The sequence below is a fragment of the Otolemur garnettii genome, unplaced genomic scaffold (genome assembly GCF_000181295.1).
Source record: "Otolemur garnettii isolate 467f Iridium unplaced genomic scaffold, OtoGar3 scaffold00076, whole genome shotgun sequence".
NCBI lineage: Eukaryota > Metazoa > Chordata > Mammalia > Primates > Galagidae > Otolemur > Otolemur garnettii.
The window spans coordinates 7,025,530-7,048,808 of record NW_003852471.1 but is presented as its reverse complement, the minus strand read 5'-3'; the positions used below and the strand labels follow the sequence as shown (position 1 = coordinate 7,048,808).

The 23,279-nt window shown below is 43.1% G+C and overlaps 2 protein-coding genes across 5 annotated transcripts in view; one reads left to right on the top strand and one right to left on the bottom strand.

The window, feature by feature from the left end:
- Positions 1–540, top strand: part of LOC100958406 (chromatin target of PRMT1 protein) — a 2,738-nt gene extending 2,198 nt beyond the window's left edge. Inside the window, exon 3 of the mRNA XM_012807812.2 lies at positions 1–540. Coding sequence (XP_012663266.1) covers positions 1–144 — 144 coding nt within the window. The 3' untranslated portion in view covers positions 145–540.
- A 12,478-nt stretch (positions 541–13,018) lies between these two features.
- Positions 13,019–23,279, bottom strand: part of LOC100950123 (schwannomin-interacting protein 1) — a 578,277-nt gene continuing 568,016 nt past the window's right edge. For all 4 annotated transcript variants that reach the window (XM_003794147.2, XM_012807824.1, XM_012807825.1 and 1 more), the window contains 5 exons: positions 22,612–22,729; positions 21,290–21,487; positions 20,278–20,401; positions 17,756–17,849; positions 13,019–13,663 (listed from right to left, as the gene is read on the bottom strand). In XM_003794147.2, the coding sequence (XP_003794195.1) occupies positions 13,612–13,663; positions 17,756–17,849; positions 20,278–20,401; positions 21,290–21,487; positions 22,612–22,729 (586 nt within the window). In that variant the 3' untranslated portion in view covers positions 13,019–13,611. The remainder of the gene's footprint in view (positions 13,664–17,755; positions 17,850–20,277; positions 20,402–21,289; positions 21,488–22,611; positions 22,730–23,279) is intronic.

Below are 23,279 nucleotides of genomic sequence, written 5' to 3'. Positions count from 1 at the left end.
GGGAGAGGTGCCCTTGCTCGCCCTGTGTTGACCAAGGAACAGCTGGACAACCAGTTGGATGCATACATGTCAAAAACGAAAGGACACCTGGATGCCGAGTTGGATGCCTACATGGCTCAGACAGATCCTGAAACCAATGATTGAAGCCTGACCACCATCCCATGAGAGACTCTTGTTAAAGTCACCACATCTGTAAATAACCTTGAGATAACAGCTGAGAAGAAATTGGATTGATGCTGGATGGACCTATCATAATAGGCTATGGACTTGCCACCAGTTTGTGCATTTAGGTGTTCCTTTCACTTTTTGATACTGTGTTGTGTGAAACTTTTTTTCCCCCACTTCAATTTGGTTGGGGTTTTGGGTTTTTGGTATTTTTGTTTTCTTCCCTTTGCCCAGACTTTGAACACAAATGTGTTGGCTTTGTGGCTAGAACACCCTCTTTCTACCCCTCCTTCCCCTCACCTGTCATATGTTGTGACACTCACATTCCTTCCGTTCATCTCTTTGTCCTACAGAAAGAGCCAGCGTTCTCCCCGATGCCTCGGTTTCTGAGTTTGTATAGTTCTGTTCTACATTTTTAATAGCCTCTTAGAAATGCTCAGAAAATCTGGAGCTCAAAAAGGCATTCTGCCACACTGATAAGTGGAAACCATTGCCACAGGGCCACATAACAGTATACATGTGGTAGCAGCTCTGGTTTGACTGAAGTTACTACCCTGTCCACTGAGCCCACACAGATGAGACCATTTTGTGCTAGTTGAGTACATGCACTTTCTACCTTCATGAGAGATTTACAGACTTGGCTTTATGTCATATCCCAAAGGGGTACCATTGGGTTGTCTTTGACCTGCAATACAGAGGAAGAAGGATGGAGGATGGTGGCAGAGGAGCTTCTGGGAGGGGTCAGGAGGTAGCTATGTTGGAATGCAGTTGGCTTCCTGTTTATCCCATACCAGTCTTGGGCTTTTCTACTTACTGGCTTTGTTTGACCCTTTTTGTATCTTCCTTGAAGGTTTAAGTTCAACCATATTTTGTCAACTATTCCAGTTTCAGTGAAATCTTGTATTTCTGGTTCATTAAAAAAAAAAAAAAAAGAACGATTGTAACAAAAAAGTCCAGGGAGGAACCGGCTTCAGACGAAATCACAGAATTCACAGGACGTATCATCAGGATTGCTCCCCTTCTCGCTCATTGCCCTCAGCTCTGTTGCTCCCTGGGGCTTCTGACGCAAACTCTCTTTCCATATAGTGGACGAGATGGCTGCCGGGCTCTTATATCCCCAGTATCTACATAGTGATTCCAGAGAAGCTTCTGATTGGTCTTCCTGGGGTCACATGCACATTATTAAGCCAATGGGCATTCTGATTAACTGCCTGGGTCACTCTTGTGACCGAGCAGGTAGGGTGCCAGTGTAACAGTCTAATGGAACCACACAGGAATGAATCTTTAAGTCAGAGCTTATCAAAAACTCTCACCCAGTCATAGGTAGGTTGCAAATCTACTTTCATGCTTTCTGGAAGCCATGACAAAGAGGGTGACATTATCAAAGAAGTTACTCTGATCATGAGAGAAACTTGACTCTTACTGGTGCTGACACCTGAAAGAAATGTCTTCCTGGGCAGTTACAGGGTGGCCACTGTGTTATAATAGTAAATATCCTTTCAATAAACACAATAAGTTTTATGGGGCCCTTTCTTAAAAGGACTTTCAGTGGTAGCCAATGTCATATAGCTAAAACATGGGGAAATAGAGGCAATATACTTTGTATAATAAATCCACATGTTTTGAAATATCAGGAAAGTGGTGTGGAAGCCAGGTCAGCCCAGCCCAGATAAGTAGTTAGTTTACTTAGCAGTGAATCTCTTTAGTCAGGAAGTGTGCACCCTCTCATTTCTTATAGTCTTACACCCAACTTGATTCCATTATTTATTTGTATCAGCCTATCCCCTAAATGTCTTTGCATTTGTGACCCCTGGATCATAACCAGTGGTCTCTCCCCCTCCCCCTACACTTTTCAGTATTAGTACACTTTGATGTTTTCTTGTGTTCTTCCCAGCTGTTTAGAAGTTACAACTGACATTAGTTTTATTTAGTACTCTCCCATTCTTCTTTGAGGAAGTTCTTACATTCACTCCTCTCCTGCCCTTGACTTCAGGACCTGGAAGGTGAAGCCACCATGTGGCAGCAGCCCCATTTGCAGTGAGGGGAGACTGGTCCATGTTTGCATGACTGGCCTGGAGACTGAAGTCAAAGGAATTCCCAGTGAAGAGGCTTTCATGCTGAACCAAGGAACCTGGGGTAACTCTGAGTTGAGAATGACTCTGAATACTTGTCTCAAAAATTTGAAGTAGCCCTAAGATTTAACTTTCATTTTCTTGTGTGATGTCACAGCAGTGCTTCTTGTCCCACTAATTAGGAGTAGAGGAAAATCCATGCAAGTACCTAAAATGAGGGTGATTCGTATGTGAATTTCCTGCTTTCTTTAAAATGCAGAATTCTGAGAAGGATGAATTTGGCCTCAGTGTGTAAGCACGGAGGGTCTGAAGATGTGATGTGAGGGCAAGGCAATTGTGATGTCTAGAGGAACAGTTACTACCACGGATGGTAACTCTTAGATGATTTTATAGCCTGGAATTTTTTTTTATTATAATTATCATGGGTACATATGGTTATATATATGTATAAAGTAACTGTGATGTTTTGATGTGGGCATACAATGTGAGTTAATCAAATCAGATTAGTTGGGAGTATTTATTACCTTAGGCATTTAACATTTCTTTGTGTTAGGAACATCTCAATTCCACTCTTTCAATTATTTCAAAGTACCCCTAGCTTGTTGATTGTAGTCACTTGGTTGTGCTAGCAAACATGGTTCACTCTATGTAACTGTATTTTGGGACCTATTAACCATCCCCTCTGTAGTCCCTGCTACCCACCCCCTTCCCAGCCTCTGGTAACTATCATGCTGCTCTCCGTCTCCAGCAGATCAATTGTTTTTATATTTAGCTCCCACATGTGAGGGAGAACATGCAGGGTTTGTCTTTTCCTGCTTTAGCCCGGAATTCTTGACAATGAGTATAATTTAGGAAGTGATACACATGTGTGTACTTTTAAAGAAAAGGAAGTGGGCATTTTGACTTTTTATTTTAGTGGATTGGGGAGGGCATTATTAGTACAATATTGGCACATCAGCTATGTAAATTAGGGGATTGAGCTGATTATAAAAGAAATAAGACAGAGACAGAAAGAGAGGGAAAAAAAGATAAGACTTGAAAAACAATTCAGATTCAAAACCAAGATGATTTGCGACTCTTTCTTATAGGGGACAAATGAAAAACACATTTCAAGTATGGTCAAAAAAAGCAAAACTCATAACTTTTTTTTCTTTTTTATTGTTGGCCATGCCCCTCCCCTCCAAACTGCATTCATTATATTTCCTGAGTGACTCTAGCCTAAGTGTTTACAAGGACGTCGCTCTCAGGATCAGCTTGGAAAGTGGGGGAAGCTCAGAAGAGGCTTTTGATTATTTATGTACTGCCTCTCAAATCATAAAACCTCAACTGTTTGGTACTTTCAAGGCTGCCTTTGACAAATCCCCTCTTGGTCTCAGCACTCCTGGGGCGGGCCAGGCTCTGAGCTTCACTGGGTCCCACCGTGGTGACTGAAGAAGGTCCTCAGAGGAAACTGCAGGCTGGCGGGTGGGTGAGTGTGGCTCTAACTCTCCACAGTTTGGCCAAAGGACTCAAGGCATCGAATGCATTTGGAGGCAGTGGCCAGTGGCCATCACAAGGCCTGCAGTGCAGCTACCAGGGTCTGCTGAGAGCCTGGGTCCAGAGTCCTCTTACTGGGCAGCTCTTCTGTTCTCTCAGCTCCTGCATTCAGCCAGGTCTCCTCTGCTGGGGTTGGCTGGGAGCACTGGCAGCTAAAGCTGCAGTGTGCCTGTGCCCAGCACTCTCATTCGCAGTGTGGAGAGACTGGCCCGGGAACTCAGAAAGCCCCAGGTTCTGTTTCACTCCCACGCTCAGTTTAGCCAGAACTGCAGGGAGATGGATTCATTATTCCCATGCAAACATCCCCACACCTAGTTTTTCTTCCTGAGGCATTCATGACTTCCTTAAAAAATTACATAGCCTGACAGCGTTGCTGGTGCACTGTCCCCAGTCTGATTTCCATGTGAGGCAATGACATGTCCTAAAAGCGGCCTTCTTGAGCAGCAGGGACAGGAATCCTTCGCTTTACTGGAAACAGGAAATGGATGCTTTGTGATAACGAGTAAAGCCCTTTCTTTCTATCGCCTATAAAAGTCAACATTATTTTCACCTTGAACCCTCATGTCTAAATTGCTCTCAAGGTGAAGTTTGGGCTCCTGGCTCAAATGCGATTTCTTCTATGGGGGGATGCTCGGTGACCTAAAATCCCTTTTCTCAAGGTGACGTGACACATCATTGCAGACTAGAATTTCTTTTTTTTTTTTTTTTTTGAGACAGAGCCTCAAGCTGTCCCCCTGGGTAGAGTGCTGTGACATTACAGCTCACAGCAACCTCCAACTCCTGGGCTCAAGCGAGTCTCCTGCCTCCGCCTCCCAAGTAGCTGGGACCACAGGCGCCCGCCACAACGCCCGGCTGTTTTTTGGTTGCAGCCGTCATTGTTGTTTGGCGGGTCCGGGCTGGGGATTCGAACCCGCCACCTTAGGTGTACATGGCTGGCGCCTTAGCCGGTTGAGCTATAGGAGCCGAGCCCAGACTAGAATTTCTACTGAGAACTAAAAGACATCTGGAAGGAAGTGACTTTATGAGGCAGAAAATCAAAGAACTCACATCCAGCCTTGTCTATAGTTTGCCAGAGTCTGGATACACTATTTTCTCAAAAGTGAGAAAGCAAATAAGGTATTGATTGAATATAAAAGACAAGAGAATCTGGCAGTAAATAATAAGTTTGAATGCTGTGTTTGGAGGGTGAAAATAAAATCGCCTTTACTCCACATCTCACTTCTCTGCTTTATGTTCTCATGCTATGGTGTTGGGAAATAGATTCCACAGGTTTTTTTAGAAGGGTTTTGTTACCACAGAGGCAGAGCTTTGTTCTCGAATAGAGAAATGAATGAATAAAAGTATATACTACAGGAAAAAAATCTCATGACCAGTCAATCTTGGTGTATCACTTCTTACCCAAGCTACTACATAAAAGGCTTTTCAGATGCTCAGAAATGAAGGATATTTTCATTTTGCATATCCAGACCATTAATTCATAAATTATTTAATATAATAATATTTTATACTGATAACTGACTATAAGCCTCAATTAAAATATCCTGAAAAATTCATTACCTATCAACCTATCTCATAATGAATGTGTCATCTTTTATTTAGAAAAAATAAATGAACACCAGTGTCAAAGGTAATTGCATTTTTTAAGCATCAGAATTCAGCTGAGGTGGCAATACGTCAGGTGTGGTCTTGAGGATCATGGTGATCCAAGGCTCTTCTTTTTTTCTTTTTTTAACTTTATTCAAATAAATATGAGGGGACAATATTTAGGTTATATGATAAAGTCCCGTTTGTAGAAGAGCCCTCACCCAGGGGGCATGTTATATACCCTCACAATATGCACATTAGGGGAGATCCCACTTCCTGCCCTCCCTTCTTCTGCCAAATGTCCTCTCCTCTCCTTCTTCCTCCTTCCCTCTACCTGTGAACTGGACTATAATAATGTTTTTGTTTGTTTTGAGAAGAGTCTCAAGCTGTCACCCTGGGTAGAGTGCCGTGGCATAACAGCTCATAGCAACCTCTAACTCTTGGGTTTAAATGATTCTCTTTCCTCACCCTCCCAAGTAGCTGAGACTACAGGTGCCAGCCACAATGCCTGGCTATTTTTTGTTATTGTTGTTGCAGTTGTCATTGTTGTTTTAGTTGGCCCGGGCCCAGTTCAAACTGCCAGCCTCAGGTGTATGTGGCCAGCGCCCTACCCACTGAGCTATGGGTACCACCCATAATAGTGTTTTTTTGTTCTTAGGAATATGTAATTGTTTATATATTGATTTCATATAAATATGGACTACATTGGATATTTATCTTTCCGTTCTTGTGATACTTTACTGAGAAAAATGTATTTCAACTCCATCCAGGTAAATACAAAAGATGTAAAGTCTCCATCTTTTTTAATGGCCGCATAATATTCCATGATATACATATACCACAGTTTATTGATCCATTCATGGGTTGATGGGCACTTGAGTTGCTTCCATGACAAGGCAATTATGAGCCAAGTTGCAATAAACATTCTAGTGCCAATGTCTTTGTCTTTGTGGTAAAATGATTTTTGTTCTTCTGGGTAGATCCCTAGTAATGGGATTGCAGGGTCAAATGGAAGGTCTATATTTGGATGTTTGAGGATTCTCCATACTTCTCTCCTAAAGGGCTGTATTAGATTGCAATCCCACCAGCAGCATAGAAGTGTTCTTTTCTCTCCACATCCACACCAGCGTCTGGTTTGGGGACTTTGTGATGTTGGCTAATCTTGCTGGTGTTAGATGATATCTTAGAGTGGTTTTGATTTGCATTTTTCTGATGATTAAGGATGATGAGCATTTTTTCATGTGTTTTTTTGCCATTCATCTGTCATCCTAAGAGAAGTTTCTGTTCACATCACTTGCCCACTTACAGAGAGGGTTGTTTGCACTTTTATTGTTTGAGTTCTCTGTAGATTCTAGTTATCAGGCCTTTGTCAGATTCATAACATACAAAAATCTTCTCCCATTCTGAGGGCTGTCTGTTTGCTTTGTTTGTGGTACTCTTTGGGACCCAAGACTTTTCGTGATAGATGCCAAAGAGGTATCAGGTATCTTGTCACTAGACAAATAATTGTGTTTCTGGCATCATCATAAAATCCATATTCTTGTTTCTGGCATGAATTGTTTTGTTTATGACAAATTCATTTTGACCCACTTTGAATTTTTGTCCCAATGGCTAAAGTAAAAGCTAAAATGAAGAACAAGATATAAACTAAGTTGAAAAAGTCTGGGAACTGACAAAGGGTAAGTCGCTGACCCAGACAAGATTATCTTTTTCTTTTTTTTATTAAATGATAGCTGTGTACATTAATGCAATCATGGGGTACAGTGTGGTGTTTTCATATACAATTTGAAATATTTTCATCAAACTGGTTAACATAGCCTTTATGTCATTTTCTTAGTTATTGTGTTAAGACATTTATATTCTACTTTCAGAAAGATTCACTTGTACCCTTATAAGACAAGCCACAGAGGTGATCCCTCCAATCACCCTCCCTCCACCCATCCAGCCCCTCTCTCCTCCCCTCCCCCCATATTCTTAGGCTATAGTTAGGTTATAGCTTTCATATGAAAACTATAAAATAGTTTCATAATAGGGCTGTGTACATTGGATACTTTTTCTTTCATTCTCATGATACTTTGCTAAGAAGAACATTTTCCAGCTCCATCTAGGTAAACAGGAAGGAGGTAAAGTCTCCATCTTTCTTTATGGTTGCATAGTATTCCATGGTGTACATATACCACAGTTTATCGATCCATTTGTGGATCGAAGGGCATTTGGGCTTCTTCCATGACCTGGCAATTATGAATTGGGCTGCAATAAACATTCTGATACAAATATGTTTGTCATAATGTGATTTTTGGTTTTCTGGATATATACTTAATAAAGGAATTGTAGGATCAAATGCCAGGTCAATTTTTAGTTCTCTAAGTGTTCTCCAGACATCTTTCCAAAAGGAACGTATTAGTTTGTGTTCTCACCAGCAGTGTAGAAGTGTTCCCTTTTCTCCAGCATCTCTGGTTTTGGGATTTTGTGATATGGGCTAATCTTACTGGAGTTAGGTGATATCTCAAAGTAGTTTTGATTTGCATTTCTCTAATGATTAGGGATGGTGAGCATTTTTTCATATATCTATAGGCCATATGCCTATCTTCTTTAGTGAAATTCCTCTTCAAGTCCTTTGCCCACCCTGAGATGGGATCACTTGTTTTTTTCTTGCTAATACGTTTGAATTCTCTATGGATTTTGGTTATTAAACCTTTGTTGGAGATATAACCTGCAAATATCTTCTCCCATTCTGAGGGCTGTCTGCTTGCTTTACTTACTGTGTTCTTGGCTGTGCAGAAGCTCTTTAGTTTGATCAAGGCCCAATAGTGTATTTTAGATGTTGCTTCAATTGCCTGGGGAGTCTACCTCGTAAAATTTTCGCTGAGGCCAATTTCTTCAAGTGTTTTTCCTACACTTTCTTCTAGTATTTTTATGATTTCATGTCTTAAGTTTAAATCTTTAATCCAGTGAGAATCTATCTTAGTTAATGGTGAAAGGTGTGAGTCCAGTTTCAGTCTTCTACAGGTTGCCAGCCAGTTGACAAGATTTTCAAAAGGAAAGATGCCATGGGGGTTGGTGGTGAAGAACACAGGGGTTGTCAACAGACAACTGGTCTGTTCTCATAAAGGACTATGGCTGTCCTTAAGAGACTTCATTAGTTAGTGTGATGTTAGCTGTGACTGTTCAACACAGTGTAATGGTTCAAATGTAACACTTCTCACTCTTATAACAGCCTGAGGGGAATCCTACTGGATGGCAGACAATTCTCCCCATGCAGTGACTCAGGGGACCCAGATTCCTTCCATTTTGTGGCTCTGACATCCTGCGATTGCCGTCCTGTGATTGCAGCTGATACAAAGAGAAAGAGAACACACGGGTGGTGGTGGTGGTAAATCCCGCCTCTAAAGCATCAGTTGGAATTAAGATACATCAGATCCACTGACATTCAATTGGGGAAAATTAGTCATGGCACAGGGTGCCAAAAAAATGAATGCACATTTTCAGAAAAGAAAAAACTGTATTAAATTTGCAGTACTTGAGTACTTCTGCAATTACAAGAGGTGCTCAATATGACTTGCATTCAGTTATATGACATATTAATATATCAGTATATAGTATTACAACTTTAGTATAGTTTTTCTTCTTTCTTAAAATGTGTATATATATATTTTGGTACCCGATGTAGATGCAAGGGGTGGCTTTGTAATGTCACTGTCTGTTTAACCACTCCCCAGACAAACCTATAACTATAGACATGGTGAAGAGGCACGGCTTTCCAGCAGCCAGCCAGCCATATCGGTGACAGGGCTGTTTATCAGTGATGACAAATTCTGTGGAAGGAAATTTCGGGGACTTAGACTAGATATGTGGGAAGGTGAGAGATTTGAGGGGAAAATCAACCAGTCATCAGGGAAGGGAGAGGAGGGCTTAACTCGTGAACAGTGAGATTAAAACTGAGTGAAGGGCTCACTCCTTGGGCAAGAGGAAAGGCATGGCACATCAGGAAGGACAGAGAGTGCACCCAGCTCACAGAGTGTCAGAAGGGCAGGTTCTAATAAGAGTCTCTCATTTGTGCCAGACTTCAAACGAAGGCTCTGCCTGGTTCTGTGCTGGGAGCTACAGTGCAAAGGTGGCTGAGGGTGTCTCTCCTCTCAAAGAGGAGGTAGAGAAAAATCTGTACTCATGAGGTGGAGAAGAGTTCTTGAAGGCTAAGTGTGTGTGTGTGTGTGTGTGTGTGTGAGAGAGAGAGAGAGAGAGAGAGAGAGAGAGAGGGAGGGAGAGAGAGATGATAGATAGATAGATGATAGATGGAGGCCCAAGCTGAATATTTAAAGATGAAAATGAGTTGGTGTTTGTCAGACATGGGAGTTTGGTCTAATTTCTTTGCAAGAAATTGAACTTCTCTGCAAATGGCCTCACCTGGTCTTCCCAACCTTAATTAGCTCTTGGTACTGTGGGGTATCTAAACATAATACCAAACAAAAGTTGAAGAAAAAATGAGATAAATACCACAGAATAAAAGGCATAAGTAGATATTAAGTATAAGCAAGATTGTTACATTACTGCAATATTATGTTATATGCATTATTGTACTTGGTGGCAGAAATCTGAAAAGATTGATAATGTACATCATTAAAAGGAATGGCTGAATGAAGTAGATTCCATCAACACTGCGGATTACTCTATACCTGTCAAAAGGAGTGACTTACATCTGTAGGTCCTGACCTGGAAGTGAGTCTGTGGATAAAGCAAGTTGCAAGGCACTTTTATCAACCCCAGCTTTGGATAGATAAGGTGAAATACAAAACCTATGCATGTGTATTTATTTGTTTGTGTAAGCAGAGAGAAAGGTGCATAAGAGCCCATTCCAAGTTTTAACGCTGGTATTTTGAAGAGGGCAACTGCAAATTACTTTTTCCGTAAGCATCTCTAATAATTAATAAGCAAGAAACAAACCTGCAAGGATAAGTTATATCTCAGAAACTGGCATAAGATAGAATGTCCCACCTTGCCTAAGCTCTGATCATTTTACTTTTTCATTCAATAATTATTTATTAAGTTGTCAATCATAATTGATAACCTGACTATCAGGTACTTTCATAGATGTTATTTTATTCCATCTTTACAATAATCCCAGGAGATGGTATTTACAGGTGGTAAAATAAGACAGAGAGAGCTTTAGTAGCATGCTCAAGTCCCATTCCTGGGAAGATGGTGGAAGCCACATCTGGAGCTAGTCCCTTCCAGCCCCAGAGTCTCAGCATTGTCACCTACACTTTATTCTCTTAAAATGGGGAAGAGAGGTGGTGTCCTATTTTTGAGTTCAGTTAGTCTAGACTCCTAAGCCTGGTTAGACAGTAAGGGTCAGAGTCTATGTGTGGAAGGCTGACCTCATGTAGGTAAGAATCCTGCTGGGAATAATGACAGTATTTGTTGACAAACCTAAGCAAAGCCTGGACAGACCCAATCTCAAAAGAGTCCCCGTGGAAGTGAGTTACTTGGCAACATTTCTACCAGCTGCAGAGAAGTGTTATAAATAGACACCAGTGAACTGAATGTAACAGTCTTCTGAGGGCAGCAGGGAGTGGTGGGAAGAGCTGCTCGCTCATTAGCCAGGCTGTGGCCCCAGAGGTATTTTGAGAGGCCCTTTGTGGGGCTGGTCTCATTTTCTTCTTCCTCTTCTTCAGCAGGGGCTCTTTACCTGTGATTAGAAGCTTCAGATAATCTGAAGAGTTTAGAGGCCTGGCATTTCTTCACAACCTGTCTCTAGCCAGAGAGATTGAATTACTCAAGACGCAGAGAAACCTCATTTCTAATTGTTTATTGAAACTGGCAATTCTGGCAAGGATTTTAAAACTTAAGAAGGTGTTTTGGCATGAGCTGAGATTTAGCGGGTGCTACCGCAGGTTTCGAAGGCCACACCGCCTTCTCTTTCTAGGCATCTTTTTTGTAGCACTAGTCCTGGATCTGCTCAAAAGTTTCGATTTAACAAGAATATACATGCTGCTTTTTAATTAGACAACATCTACTGAAAACCATAGTTAAGAAAAGCTAGAAAAAAGGGGAAGAAAGTCTAAGGCGGTGGTTCTTTGGGCAACTTCATGTTGTTGTTGGGTTTTTTGCTTTGTTTTTCTTGGTTTTTTTTTTTTTTGCAGTTTTTGGTGAGGGGCTGGGTTTGAACCTGCCACCTCCGGCATATGGGGCCGGCGCCCTACTCCTTTGAGCCACAGGTGCCGCCCGTTAAGGCGGTGGTTCTTAATATTAACATCACCTTGGAAACTTTAAAAAGTGTTGATGCCCACAACACAGACCAGTTAACCCATCTGGGGTGGTCAGGCCTTCGTGGGGGCTAAAGTTCCCTAGGTGAGTCCACTGTGCAGCTAGAGGGAGAGCCGCTGGCTTGGGGATCGACATTCTCCCCTGCTAGAAGTGGCAAAAGTCTAGTCTCTGTGTCTGGACTCGCAGGGCTGGGATCCCTGACAGCTGGTGTGGGATGTGGCTCAGTCAGAGCTTTGGGCAGCAGTGGCGAGCAGTCACCTGCCCTTCTCAGCAGCCAGTTCACAAAACCCAAAAAAACATTTATGGGTCAAATTCCTTTTCTAATTCTGAATGGAAATAACGTGTTTGAACCATAAAAAGTGACTGGTGCTATAACTTAAGGCCACTTATTTTGCTAAGCTAAATGGAATATGGTCTGTGAAAACCGTCAACTCTTGTGATTACTTACAATACTTACAGAAGTATTTTTAAAAAAGGAAAATGGAGATGTTTATCAAGTCCTAGCTTCAGATGACATCATGGCCCTTGCAGTGAAACCAGGTGTTCTGTGGGTGGTTCTGGAATGCTGCATTGCTCATCTTTGCTTTAGTTGATAGTTCACTCATCCCTTTATGGGCATTGGCTAATTAAATCTTATTTTCTGAAATTCTCTCCTCACTGGGAAACAATCTGTAATCTGCCTTAGACTTGGAAATATTTTTTTTTTGAGACAGAGTTTCACTTATAGCCCTTGGTAGAGTGCTGTGATGTCTCAGCTCACAGCAACCTCTAATTCCTGGGCTTAGGCGATTCTCTTGCCTCAGCCTCCCAAATAGCTGGGACTACAGGTGCCTGCCACACGCCTGGCTATTTTTTTGTTGCAGTTTGGCTGGGGCCGGGTTTGAACCCACCACCCTCGGTATGGGGGGCCGGCACCCTACTCACTGAGCCACAGGTGCTGCCCGACTTGGAAATATTATTTTTCATGAGGCCAACAAGTGATTCAATTTTTTAAAATAGCAACAATTGGCCTTAGGGAAAGGGGAAAGACCAGCAGCACTTTTCAGGTGCTGAATTTGGTAAATGGAATTTGACGCAGTAATAGTCTCTGACAAGAGCGGTGGCTATTAAATAATCCAGTGAGAAATTCCAGCTTGTTCACGTTAAGCATTGATAGAAGTCCCAGCTCTGACGGGGCTGACCTTTGGCCTTCTTTGAACTAGCCTGTCTCCCTCACGCAAACATAAACTCTCCCTCCCTCATTCACATTCTCACAATCCTCCTGGCAATTCTTTGCCTTGCCTGAACAATTTTTTTTTTTCCTTGTTAAAATTTTTCTTGTTGGGGATTTAGCTGTGGAGGCGTAGACAGCAAATGGTGAACAGTCAGTATGGGGCTTGCTAGTGAGCAAAAAGACATATCATATGAAACAAAATTTTAATTTTTATTTTACATATTTATACATAAAACTTTCAAGGAACCCTCTGAATCCAAAAGAATGTTAATAGCACATCTAAAAAGGAACTTCAGGTAGTCAACATTCACAAAATGTTGAAAACTGATTAAAATATACATATTACGGAGAACTAGAACGTCACTACGAGGCAGGCATGTATTTTTTTTTTGACTTGAATAGCACCGTCATTTACAGGTCTTTAAAACTACAGCAAAGAATGAAAGTAGTCAACGGGAAAATACTGCTCCAACTTAAAATCTCTAAACAAATAAAAATAAAGTTTACCTACTCTCTTTGATTAACCATGATCTGTGATGGTGTAAGTACTGTACATTTTTGTAACAATATTTTATTATTAAAATGCCTGATATTAAGTGGCACGAGTAAAAAATTAAAATAAATTAAGAAGCAGAGGCCAATCACTGGACGTTAAGCTTCGGACAGTATCAATGACTAACACTGATATAGGTTTCTGTGCCACTGTCAGCAACAGCATTTTCACAACCACAGAAGCAAAATTAATTCTAGCTTGTTCTCGGGTTCAATGGCTTCATTTCACTTTGCAGGCATTTTCTCCGCCATGTGCTTCTGCTGACTTTCAGCATGTCTGTAAGAGAATGAAAACGATCACTTAGCGCTAGGAAGAAAGATCCGAACTGCTTTTTCGATCAAGGGCTATGACATTCTTCAAACCAAGTTCAGAGTTACTCATAGGGAAAATACCTGAAAATCAAGAAAAAGTACTTTATTCACCCTGAGTGGACCTCTTTGACGTTCATGTCCTCAGTCTGATTCCTTGCTGTAGTATTTAGTAAACTGTGATTGACTGGAGACTTACAGATATTACTGGTTTTGAGAGGAAGTTCTGTGTTTAAAATGAAAATCTGGGGTGCTTTTGCCCACAAATATTTAACATGTGTCTTCTTTGTGTCCCCATAGCAGGGACCCACTGGAGAGCAAGACCATGAGGCCTCTGTTTTTATGGAGCGGATGTTCCAATGGAGGCGCCCAGAAAGGAACGAGCAGCAAAGAGCCAGCACAGCCAACAGAAATAAACACCCAAGTGCAAGTCGGAACAAGGCCGTGTGGTGGGGAGCAACTGCGGGATGACTGCATGTAAACATGCACTCCAGACACAGAGTGTCTTGCTAACCAAGCCTCCTAGGAGAAACCTGGAGTCGGGAAACAAATTCGCTCTAACGAAAGCTGGCATCTAACAAGTGGTGGGCCTTTGTGGATAAAAACGTTTTCCATGTTTGCATGATTGCCCCCCCCCCCCACATTAATCCTATGGGCATGATCATGGGGGCTGGGCAGGACAGGGTGAGGTAAGCCTTCTTATTCCTCAGGCTCTGTTATGACCGTCAGCCCAAGTCAGCCCCACCTAGCTGCTGGACGGTGGAGGCAGAGGCAGGGGGACTGGCCAAGCTGTATGCATCACTTCCCAGGGAACGGTGGGTTTGGAAGGCTGCAAAGGACAATGGGTTTGCAACACAACTTAGGAAACAATAAATTTCTCATGAGAAAAACATCTAAAGCTGTGGTTTCCACATGTAACTAGAGGCTTAGAGGCAATGTGTGTGCACTGCCTGGCTCGGGAGTCAGTGACGTCAGCTTTGACTCACTGGTTTTGTACACAGTGTGTCACATCTCTGGTACAGGGAAGGCAAACCACAAGTGCTGTCAGAATTGGGGAAGTGACAACGGCATCCTCGCCACACTGGGCAGCCCACAACTAAATGGCAGTGTTTGTCTAACTAAAGGAACAAGGGGCAAGGCGTCGGCGGCGCTCCATTCCTTAAAAACCACTCAAGCAGGCCATCCCACGGTCCTGTTCAGCCACACACAGAACCCCCAGAACCTTCACATTTTTGTAAAGTGGCTTGGGTGCCTCACTTAAGCAAACACAGCTCAAGACATTATGATGTCCAGTGAGCTACAATCCACTGTAGCTAATTAAATTACAGCCCTTATGAGAGTTTTAAAGTATGTATCTATGTGCATGTGTGTGCATGTGTACTCATGCACACACATACCTGGGGGAGTTTTCTGAGGAGTTAAGAGCAGATGGCAAACACCTTCAGAAAATATTTAAAGTTGGGTGTTATTATTATTTATACAAAGATGAATTTCATTAAAATTTTAAACCAGACGTGAAGGCTACGTTAACCAGCTTGGTGAAAATATTTCACCTTGTATATGAAAACATCACACTGTACCCCATGACTGCATTAATGTACACAGCTATGATTTAATAAAAAATTTTTTTTCTTTAAACCAAAGGAGCAAAAAGGTTTTAGTCCATAAAACTGAAAGGCTTTTCCCCATAATTTATATCAAAATACTTATTAGGACTTGTTTCACCAGAGCTCTACTGGGACTTCTGTTCATCAGTAATCATTCCTGAGGACCTACTATGTGCTGGGCAGGCCTTGCATTAGACTGTGGGGGCACAGCAGTGAATGAAATGGCATCATCTCTGCTCTCAGCAAGTTTACAGTCAGGTGGGGAGAGACTGTAATTAGAGACGGGATGTGGCCAGGGACCAAGAGGGTCCCAATGGAGTCCTGGATCAAGAGCCAGGTCACGGCTTGTTCATGTGCTGGAAACACGCCAGCACTGAGTAGTTTAAGGTCAGCTCCTCAGAAGAGTCCAGATTTAGATGGAGGTATAAGAAGTTTAATGCATAACAATCTATCACAAGTGGAGAACGAGAGTTCAAAAACCAAATCTTGGAGGGGTGGTAGGGGGTGCTTCTCCGAAGAAGCATTGTCTAAACCTTTGGTTCTCAAATTTGGCTGTGCATTGGAATCAAGCACAAACTTCAGAAAATCCTGATGCCTAGGACCCCCCACAGAATCTTTAAATCAGAATCCCTGGAGACTGAGACCCAGGTATGACTATTTTATAACCACCCCCCCAAGGGGGTTCCAACGTGCAACTCAAATTGGGAACTGCCAATTTGAATGGACACCTGGACACTTAGCAAGAATTAGACAGGCAGAGGAAGAGGTGAACAAAATCCCAGCCATGCCCACAGCCACTCTCAGCCTTCTGAGATCTGGCTGTGGGACTCTGTAACTGCCACCTTTCCAGAGGGCTAAGTATCCTCTGGTCCCTGCAGTGAGACAAGTTACTATTCTGCAGCCAGAAACAGATGAAGAGGCTTCTCTCTACCAAGAGGAAGGCTGTGCGGGGAGCTCACATCTCTGCCTATGTAGGACTGTTCCAGTTTAAAGGCTGCCAACTCCGTTAGAACAGTGACTCCTCTCCTAACCATGCACTGTTTCCTCTGGTCACATCATCTGAAAGGCATAAAAACTGGGGCTGCAAACTTAAGTATCAGCCTAACACTTGTAGTGCCGGGGAGGTGCCCCTCCATGTCCTTCCTGCCAGCAGAGAGTGACCACCCTGCTTCGAGGGGCAGAGGTGAAATCGCATAGTTTACAAAAGAATTCATATGTATTTTTTAAAAATGTAGGTCCTGGGATATATTTAGCTACTATTATTACTTAGCCATAATGTTAATACCTGTAGGAAAATTTCTTAGACTAACAAAAGGGAATAGCAATTCACTGCACGGTCTCTGCTGGTGCAGCGCCCGAGTACATCTGTAGATAGCAATCATGTTATTCCGGGGTTACTGTGATATTTCAGATGCGGGCAGGTGCATTCAGAGCATAAGAGGGCATACTAGTTTGTATGTAAAGATAAGGCAATATAATGTTTATTACATACAAACTGGAGTGCTGCCTGCAGGTCTTTTTTTTTTTTTTTTTTTTAAACTTAAACATAGTTTTGCAGCATTTATTTTGCGACCAAAACTTCTGATAAATAATCACATCATCAGACAATGATTTTACCCACTGCACACTGAGAAGATGCCCTACGGCAGGTGCAGTGTGTTACCCCAGCCTGGGTTTCCAGCTTCCCTGGGAGGGTTGTAGATCATACAGTCAGCTCCTTGTGCTACAGAGATGGGCAGCGGTCTTTCTTCCCTTGGGGAGCCTCCTACTCTCTGAATACCCATCCTGGGATTAAACTGTAGCCTCACAGTTTAATGACTTCATACAGAGCATCTCAGGAAGGCGCCATCATACACACGTGGTCACAGCAACGCTGGGAGTATCTCATGTGTTTCAGACACACAGTGACAGGCATTTCTACACATGAAACCATGAAGAAATGCAAGCCATTGACCTAGTTTGCTTATCCCCGGGGAGAGAAGCATTCTTTTCCTCCTTACAGAGAGGAGCCGAGCCCAGCTAACACTCAATCCCTGGAGTTCCCCATGGAGAGAACAATCTGGTGGCACCAGGGCTGTGGAAAGATGCCAGGGTCCCTATCTTTGGGACACTGCAGAGGTGATGGAGAGCCAGGTCACATAAGGGCTAGCAGCACTCTGCAGTACCCACCAGTGTGGAAGGGCTATGGCCAGCTTCCCAAGGGACAGTCCTTCTGGGTAGAGTCCTAGACCAGGGCTATTGACCCAAGTGGGTGGAGGCCTGAGAAGTTCTAATGTGCTGACCATCTACTGCAAGGGGGTGTTTTGGCTGCTTCTCCTCCATCTAAGCAGCTGACACCAGAGAAGGTCAGGTCAGCTTCTCATGGAAATAAAGGAAGAAGCTCCTGCCCTAAATCCTCAATTTCAGACCCCTCAGGCTTCTTCTCTTCCCTGGGCGAGTGAAGCTGCACTGACCTGGTCAAGTCCTCAATGTCCACCAGCATGGCGTCCTGCTCCGTGTGCAGCTCATCCCGGATGAGGAGCAGCTGGACCAGCTCTTCATTCAGGCCTGTGGCAAAGACAGGGGCGCTTCAAAACCGCATCCCGGTCGGAACGTGTGACTGTTTACAAACCGGCCTATCCGTGTATCACAGACACATACCATGCAAACAGCTCAACATCACAGGAAAGACACTTCTGTAACAATTTAGACTAATACTGCAGAAATATGACTAGGGTGCGGAACTAGGGAGGTGCTGGAAGAAACGAAGCAGAAAGTATTTCCAATTCAATTCACATTAAAGTGGGGGAAAAAGCTTGTTAGAGCGGAATTTTGTTTTTAAGAAACGAGAAGAAAAAAGTCTGGAGTACATTAAGTTTTCCACCTTTCAGCTTCACCATGCCCTTGACACACTAAAAATTGGAGGGGCCTCTGGGGCCTGCCAGATGCCCCTCTAGAGAGGAGGGGATGGCGGGGTGCCTCCCCAGAGGGCAACAGGCAGGAGACACCCCACGGGCAGCTTGTTTTATGAAAACACATTATCTGAGGTGACTGCAATGTCAGATTGTGGTAGAGTTAGATGTGCAAGACCTGAAGTAAGGACCCTGAGATCTCAGGACAGTACAGAACCAAAGAAAAATATTCCTTAACACTTATGCCAGGAATAAAATATATACAGAGAAAAATATTTTAAATCTGGGTTAATCTGGCTCTTGCCTCTGAAAAATACTCATAAGCGAAGGTCTCTGTCTTGCTTGTCCCTCTAAGAGAACCTAAGGATTGTGGCCGCGAGGTGCAGACACGTCGGGGAGAGTGTTCACGGAGCAGGAACTCTGGGCCTGGGTGAAAGGGAGGAGGGGTGATGGACAGGTCCCCTGTGGACAGGTCTCCCGTGGAAACGCTTTTAGAGACCCTGACTTCAGGTGTTGCATTTACCTGTCTTTGAGCCAGACTAGTTTCCAATTTTAAAAAGAGCAAAAAGTCATAGAGGAGGTCTACACTTTTATCTACTCCTCAAAGGGACTAGACTGGATGGCAATTTTATCATTTAAAAGTCTAAGGAAGATGTTTTGCCGTTTTTGAAAGAATTACAATCTTACCAATTACTCCTCAAGTAAAATTAAAATGCAGTTGTAGAATTTCTTTTAAAAAATCCTGTGAATCTATGGTTTCTTAATTAAACTGTTCAACTCTTTCTCTTGGCTTTAAAACAATACTGAATGTATGAACTTGGCACTGAATATATTCAATTTTTAAAACTTGGATGTAGCGGAATAATTTTGTTTTTTTCCAGTGTGCTGTGGAGTTAGCTTTTTATACTACCGCTCAGAAGAGAGTTTTCATCTCTCAACTCTTAGTGCAGAGACCTTTTCCCCCTTATTCAAAGTTTTAAACTTTTTATTGGAATTTAGAAACTGATACAAAAACAAAGAAAACAGTTTATATTTGAACCCCCATCTATGTAACCAGCTTCAGCAATTACCAACTCATGGCCAAGTTTGAATAATCTCTCTCTCATCTTACTGAAGTCCCAGACATCACGTGATTTCACCTGTAAATGCTTCCTTATGTATCTCTAAAAGGGGCTTTTTTTTTTTTTTTTTTGGCTGGGGCTGGGTTTGAACCCGCCATCTCCGGCATATGGGGCTGGTGCCCTACCCTTTTGAGCCACAGGTACCGCCCTAAAAGGGGCTTTTTTTTCTCCCTAAATTCATATAACCACAATACCTTTGTCAAATAAGCAATTTTTTACTAAAACATTAAGTTGGCGTTCAAATATTCCTGTTTTGCTCATAAAGCTATGCATTTGGTTGGATTTGTTTTAATCTCTACATCCACAGATTATATAGAATCACGCCTTCCAGAGGCTGGAGGGGTGATAACCTCATGTGCCCTAACCACTCTGCCCAAGTGAGAAGTTTTTCTCTTTCACTGGGCCAAACAACTGCCTGATCTGTGCGTGACCTATGACCTGGAGCATTATTCACTACCCACTCTGGTCACTACTATCAAGGTTCTTCTTTATTCTGGGGGAAAAAAAGCCCCAAATTTGTCACCATGTAATTTTCACATATTGGTCACACACTTCCGCCACCTGGAGTCCCACAAAATAAGTCTGATTTGACTGATGATGACTCAGTCTGAAATGAACGTATACACAAGCCAAGCAGAGGTATAACTGTGTAATAAGTAACATGTAACTTTGGGGTTGTATTCAGAAACAGACGTTCTTGAGTCAAATACACGCTCTGTGCTGGGAGCTGGGGATTTAAGATAAATAAAAAGGACCTGTAATTCTTGTGTCTCTTGAAACATTCTTCAAGCTTCTAAACATTTAAAAAACCCAGAACAAACAATAAAAAAAAAAAGTCTGTTCTTCCTGTCCTTGCAATCACATAGGAGGACTGAAATGACAGAAAAGTCGGGCTGAGCAAGTTGCACGATCCTGCAGCGTTTCACCCTGAACACCCCGTTTTCAGGCACACGGGACACTCACTTTCTATCTGGGAATGGAGGTCGTTGACGATCACCTGCAGCTGCCCGATGGTCATGTCTCTCAGGTCAGTGGGCTTTAAGCTTCTTTTCATCAGGCATTCACTTATATGAGGCATGTGCGGCAGCTGAAGGGACCAAGGGGGAGAGGCAGAGGTGCGGCGTGAGTGGCACATATACTGAGCACAAGACTGTCTTTTTCTTAAAAAGCCACCCCCCAAGTCCCCTGCTCAATCTGGGGGAAGCTTTCTTCTCAGTCTGTGACTTTCCCAGTGTGGGGCCCTGTATACACACGGGACCTAATACACTATTGGTGTCAAAATGCCACACTACCGACACCCAAGGTTTTCTGATTGGTCGAAGGCTGTGACAACTGCAAGTCAATTATTATAACCACAAACAAATAACCAGGGAGCGTACGTATTAATATTATCAATGACATGGAAAACACTGATATGAGCTACTATTTGATATCGTGTGCTCTGAGTGTTTTCTCTTGTCAAATCCTCATGACTGTGCTCCAGGCAGGCAGCATCATTCCCATTTTACAGATGAGAAAACTGCAACTCAAGTAACTTGCCCAGCAGTGCACAGTAGGGCAACAGCAGAGCTGGACTGGAAACTATGACGTCCAAGGCTCTTACTCACATGCTGTCCTCACATGCTGTCTTTACTGAAACATGGCAATGAGAATTACAGCAACAGTAACACCGCCACAATCAAAGTCAACACATTGTTAAACCAAGACCACTCTACAGAATGTGAATATTCCCATGACAGCTAGTCCTGCCCTTGGGTGTGAACTAAGAGCAGGCTTCGAGTTTGTGAAGTCTGTTGCTTATGTATTTTCAGTGCTACAGTGGGGAGGAAAAAGAAACAAACTTATTTCTCAATGACAGGACTTTTTACAAACTGCCTTGGAGAAACCCCAGTTTGCATAACTCTGGGAAGGGACGGCGACAGCCTGAACCATTTGCATCCCCACACACGCGCTGCGTCTCAGCCTTGCTGCTTACAAGATCAGCGACGGGAGACTTTTTCCTGTTCTGTTTCTCCACTTCTACTTGCATCTTGGCCATCGGCTTGGCCATGGCGAGGGCCATCTTGGCTTCAGCTTGCAATTTCTTTTGCCGTGTGAGGAAGTCCATGTCATCCAGGGACTCGGACTCCTCTTCGGTCGTGTCTCTATCGGAATAGGAAGAGCTCTGCTTGCTCTGTGAAGGGAAGAAGAGGAGCTTGAGTTTTCCCTGCCAGTCGCCACCCACTTAGAGACGACCACAGCACTCCCGTCACCCTCTCAGCACCCGGGAGCTCCCTTTCTCCTGTGACCCACTGCTTGATTTGACCTATCCAAGCTCAAGTAACATAAAAAAGGTCTTCTTCTTTTTCTTGTGTGTGTGTGTGTGTGAGATAGGATCTTGCTCTGTTGCCCAGGTTGGAGCATAGTGGAGTGATCACAGCTCACAGCAACCTCCAACTCTTGGGCTCAAGTGATTCTCCTGCCTCAGCTTCTCAAGTAGCTGGGACTACGTGCATGCAGCATGCTCAGCTAAATTCAAAAATGTTTTCAGAGATGAGGTCTCACTGTGTTGCCTAAACTGGTCTTAAGCTTAAAGTCCTGGCCTCAAGCAATCCTTCTGCCTCAGCCTCATGAGTCGTTGGGATTACAGGTGTGAGCTAAGGCAGCTGGCTCAAAAAAGGTCTACTGTATAACAGGCTCTGATTTTAGCACACATAGAAAGACTAGTATCATTAATAACAGAAAATCTATTTATGACAAACTCAAGCTATTTCTTGATTGTTGGTCTCAGAATTTTCCTGAAGTGTCCAGACTCAGAGCAAGGTACTGTATATATTGGCCCCAGAGTAGATGGTGTCTCAGGTATCCAATAATGTTTTGACCTTGCACTGCCCTCCACGACCACCACACTTTCCTGTTTGTCTGTGGTGAGACAGGTGAAGCCCACCTAGAGAGGAAAGGATTCCAGCAGCAGGCATGCGGGATTACTCAGCCGACTTTTGTAATATGCAGGAAAGAAATGAGTTCCTAATTCTAAGCCCAATGAGGAAGAATCAGTATTTAGCACATTTTCCCTTTATAATTTTTAAGATCACATCTTATGGTTTAAGATGAGGGCAGTTGCTAACTTTAACAAAGCGTACATATCTGTACTATATCATGACTGTGACTTTTTAATCAGTATCAAATTTTAGGGGCACGCAATTCTGAGAGACTTTTGTGTTTTTAATCTCTGTAAAGTTTGTTCCCAATTCATGGCGTAACAGAAGCTAAATGACCAGGGAAGTACAATGCCAAGCTTCAGCTCTTTGGACTCACCATGGGAGACAAGGGGGTGTCCAAGCTGGTTTCCGTCTTGCTGTCATCAGCGTCACTGTCCTTATCACTGCCACTGTCGTTGACAAAGCATATCTGCAGGTTCATCCCACTCTGCAGTCTGGGCAGAGACAAAGAGGACACTAAGTCTGCTTTGCGATTTGTTATTTGGCTGCAGCTGACAGGACTGCCTGAAAGTTGCTTTTTATGTTCTTCATGCCGAGACGTGAGTAACCAAAATTACTCTCCGCTTATAAATGACAACTTTGGCTAGAGGATTTTCCAATATTCTATTCGTTTTTTTCCACACCACTGTCATGGTCACCCCAGCACAATACCAAATAAAGATGGGTTGGGCAATTGAGTTTATAGTCCTGCTGATCAAGAGGAATGGGGGCCTTATAGGAGGAGGCAGGGGGGCCTTTAGGAAGTAACTGTCATGAGGGTGGACCCCCTGAAGAGGGACTTTACCGGAGAGCAGAGAGTGAGCTAGCGCTCTTTCCACCAGGTGAAGCGCCAGACAGCTGTCTGAGAACCAGGGAGCAGGCCCCTCCAAGATGTGACCCCCCCCCAGTATCTGATCTTGGCCTTCCCAGCCTCTGCAACCATGAGAAATGAATACTATTATTTAATCTTCACCCCCAACACTCCAAAGAAATAATTTTAGTAGG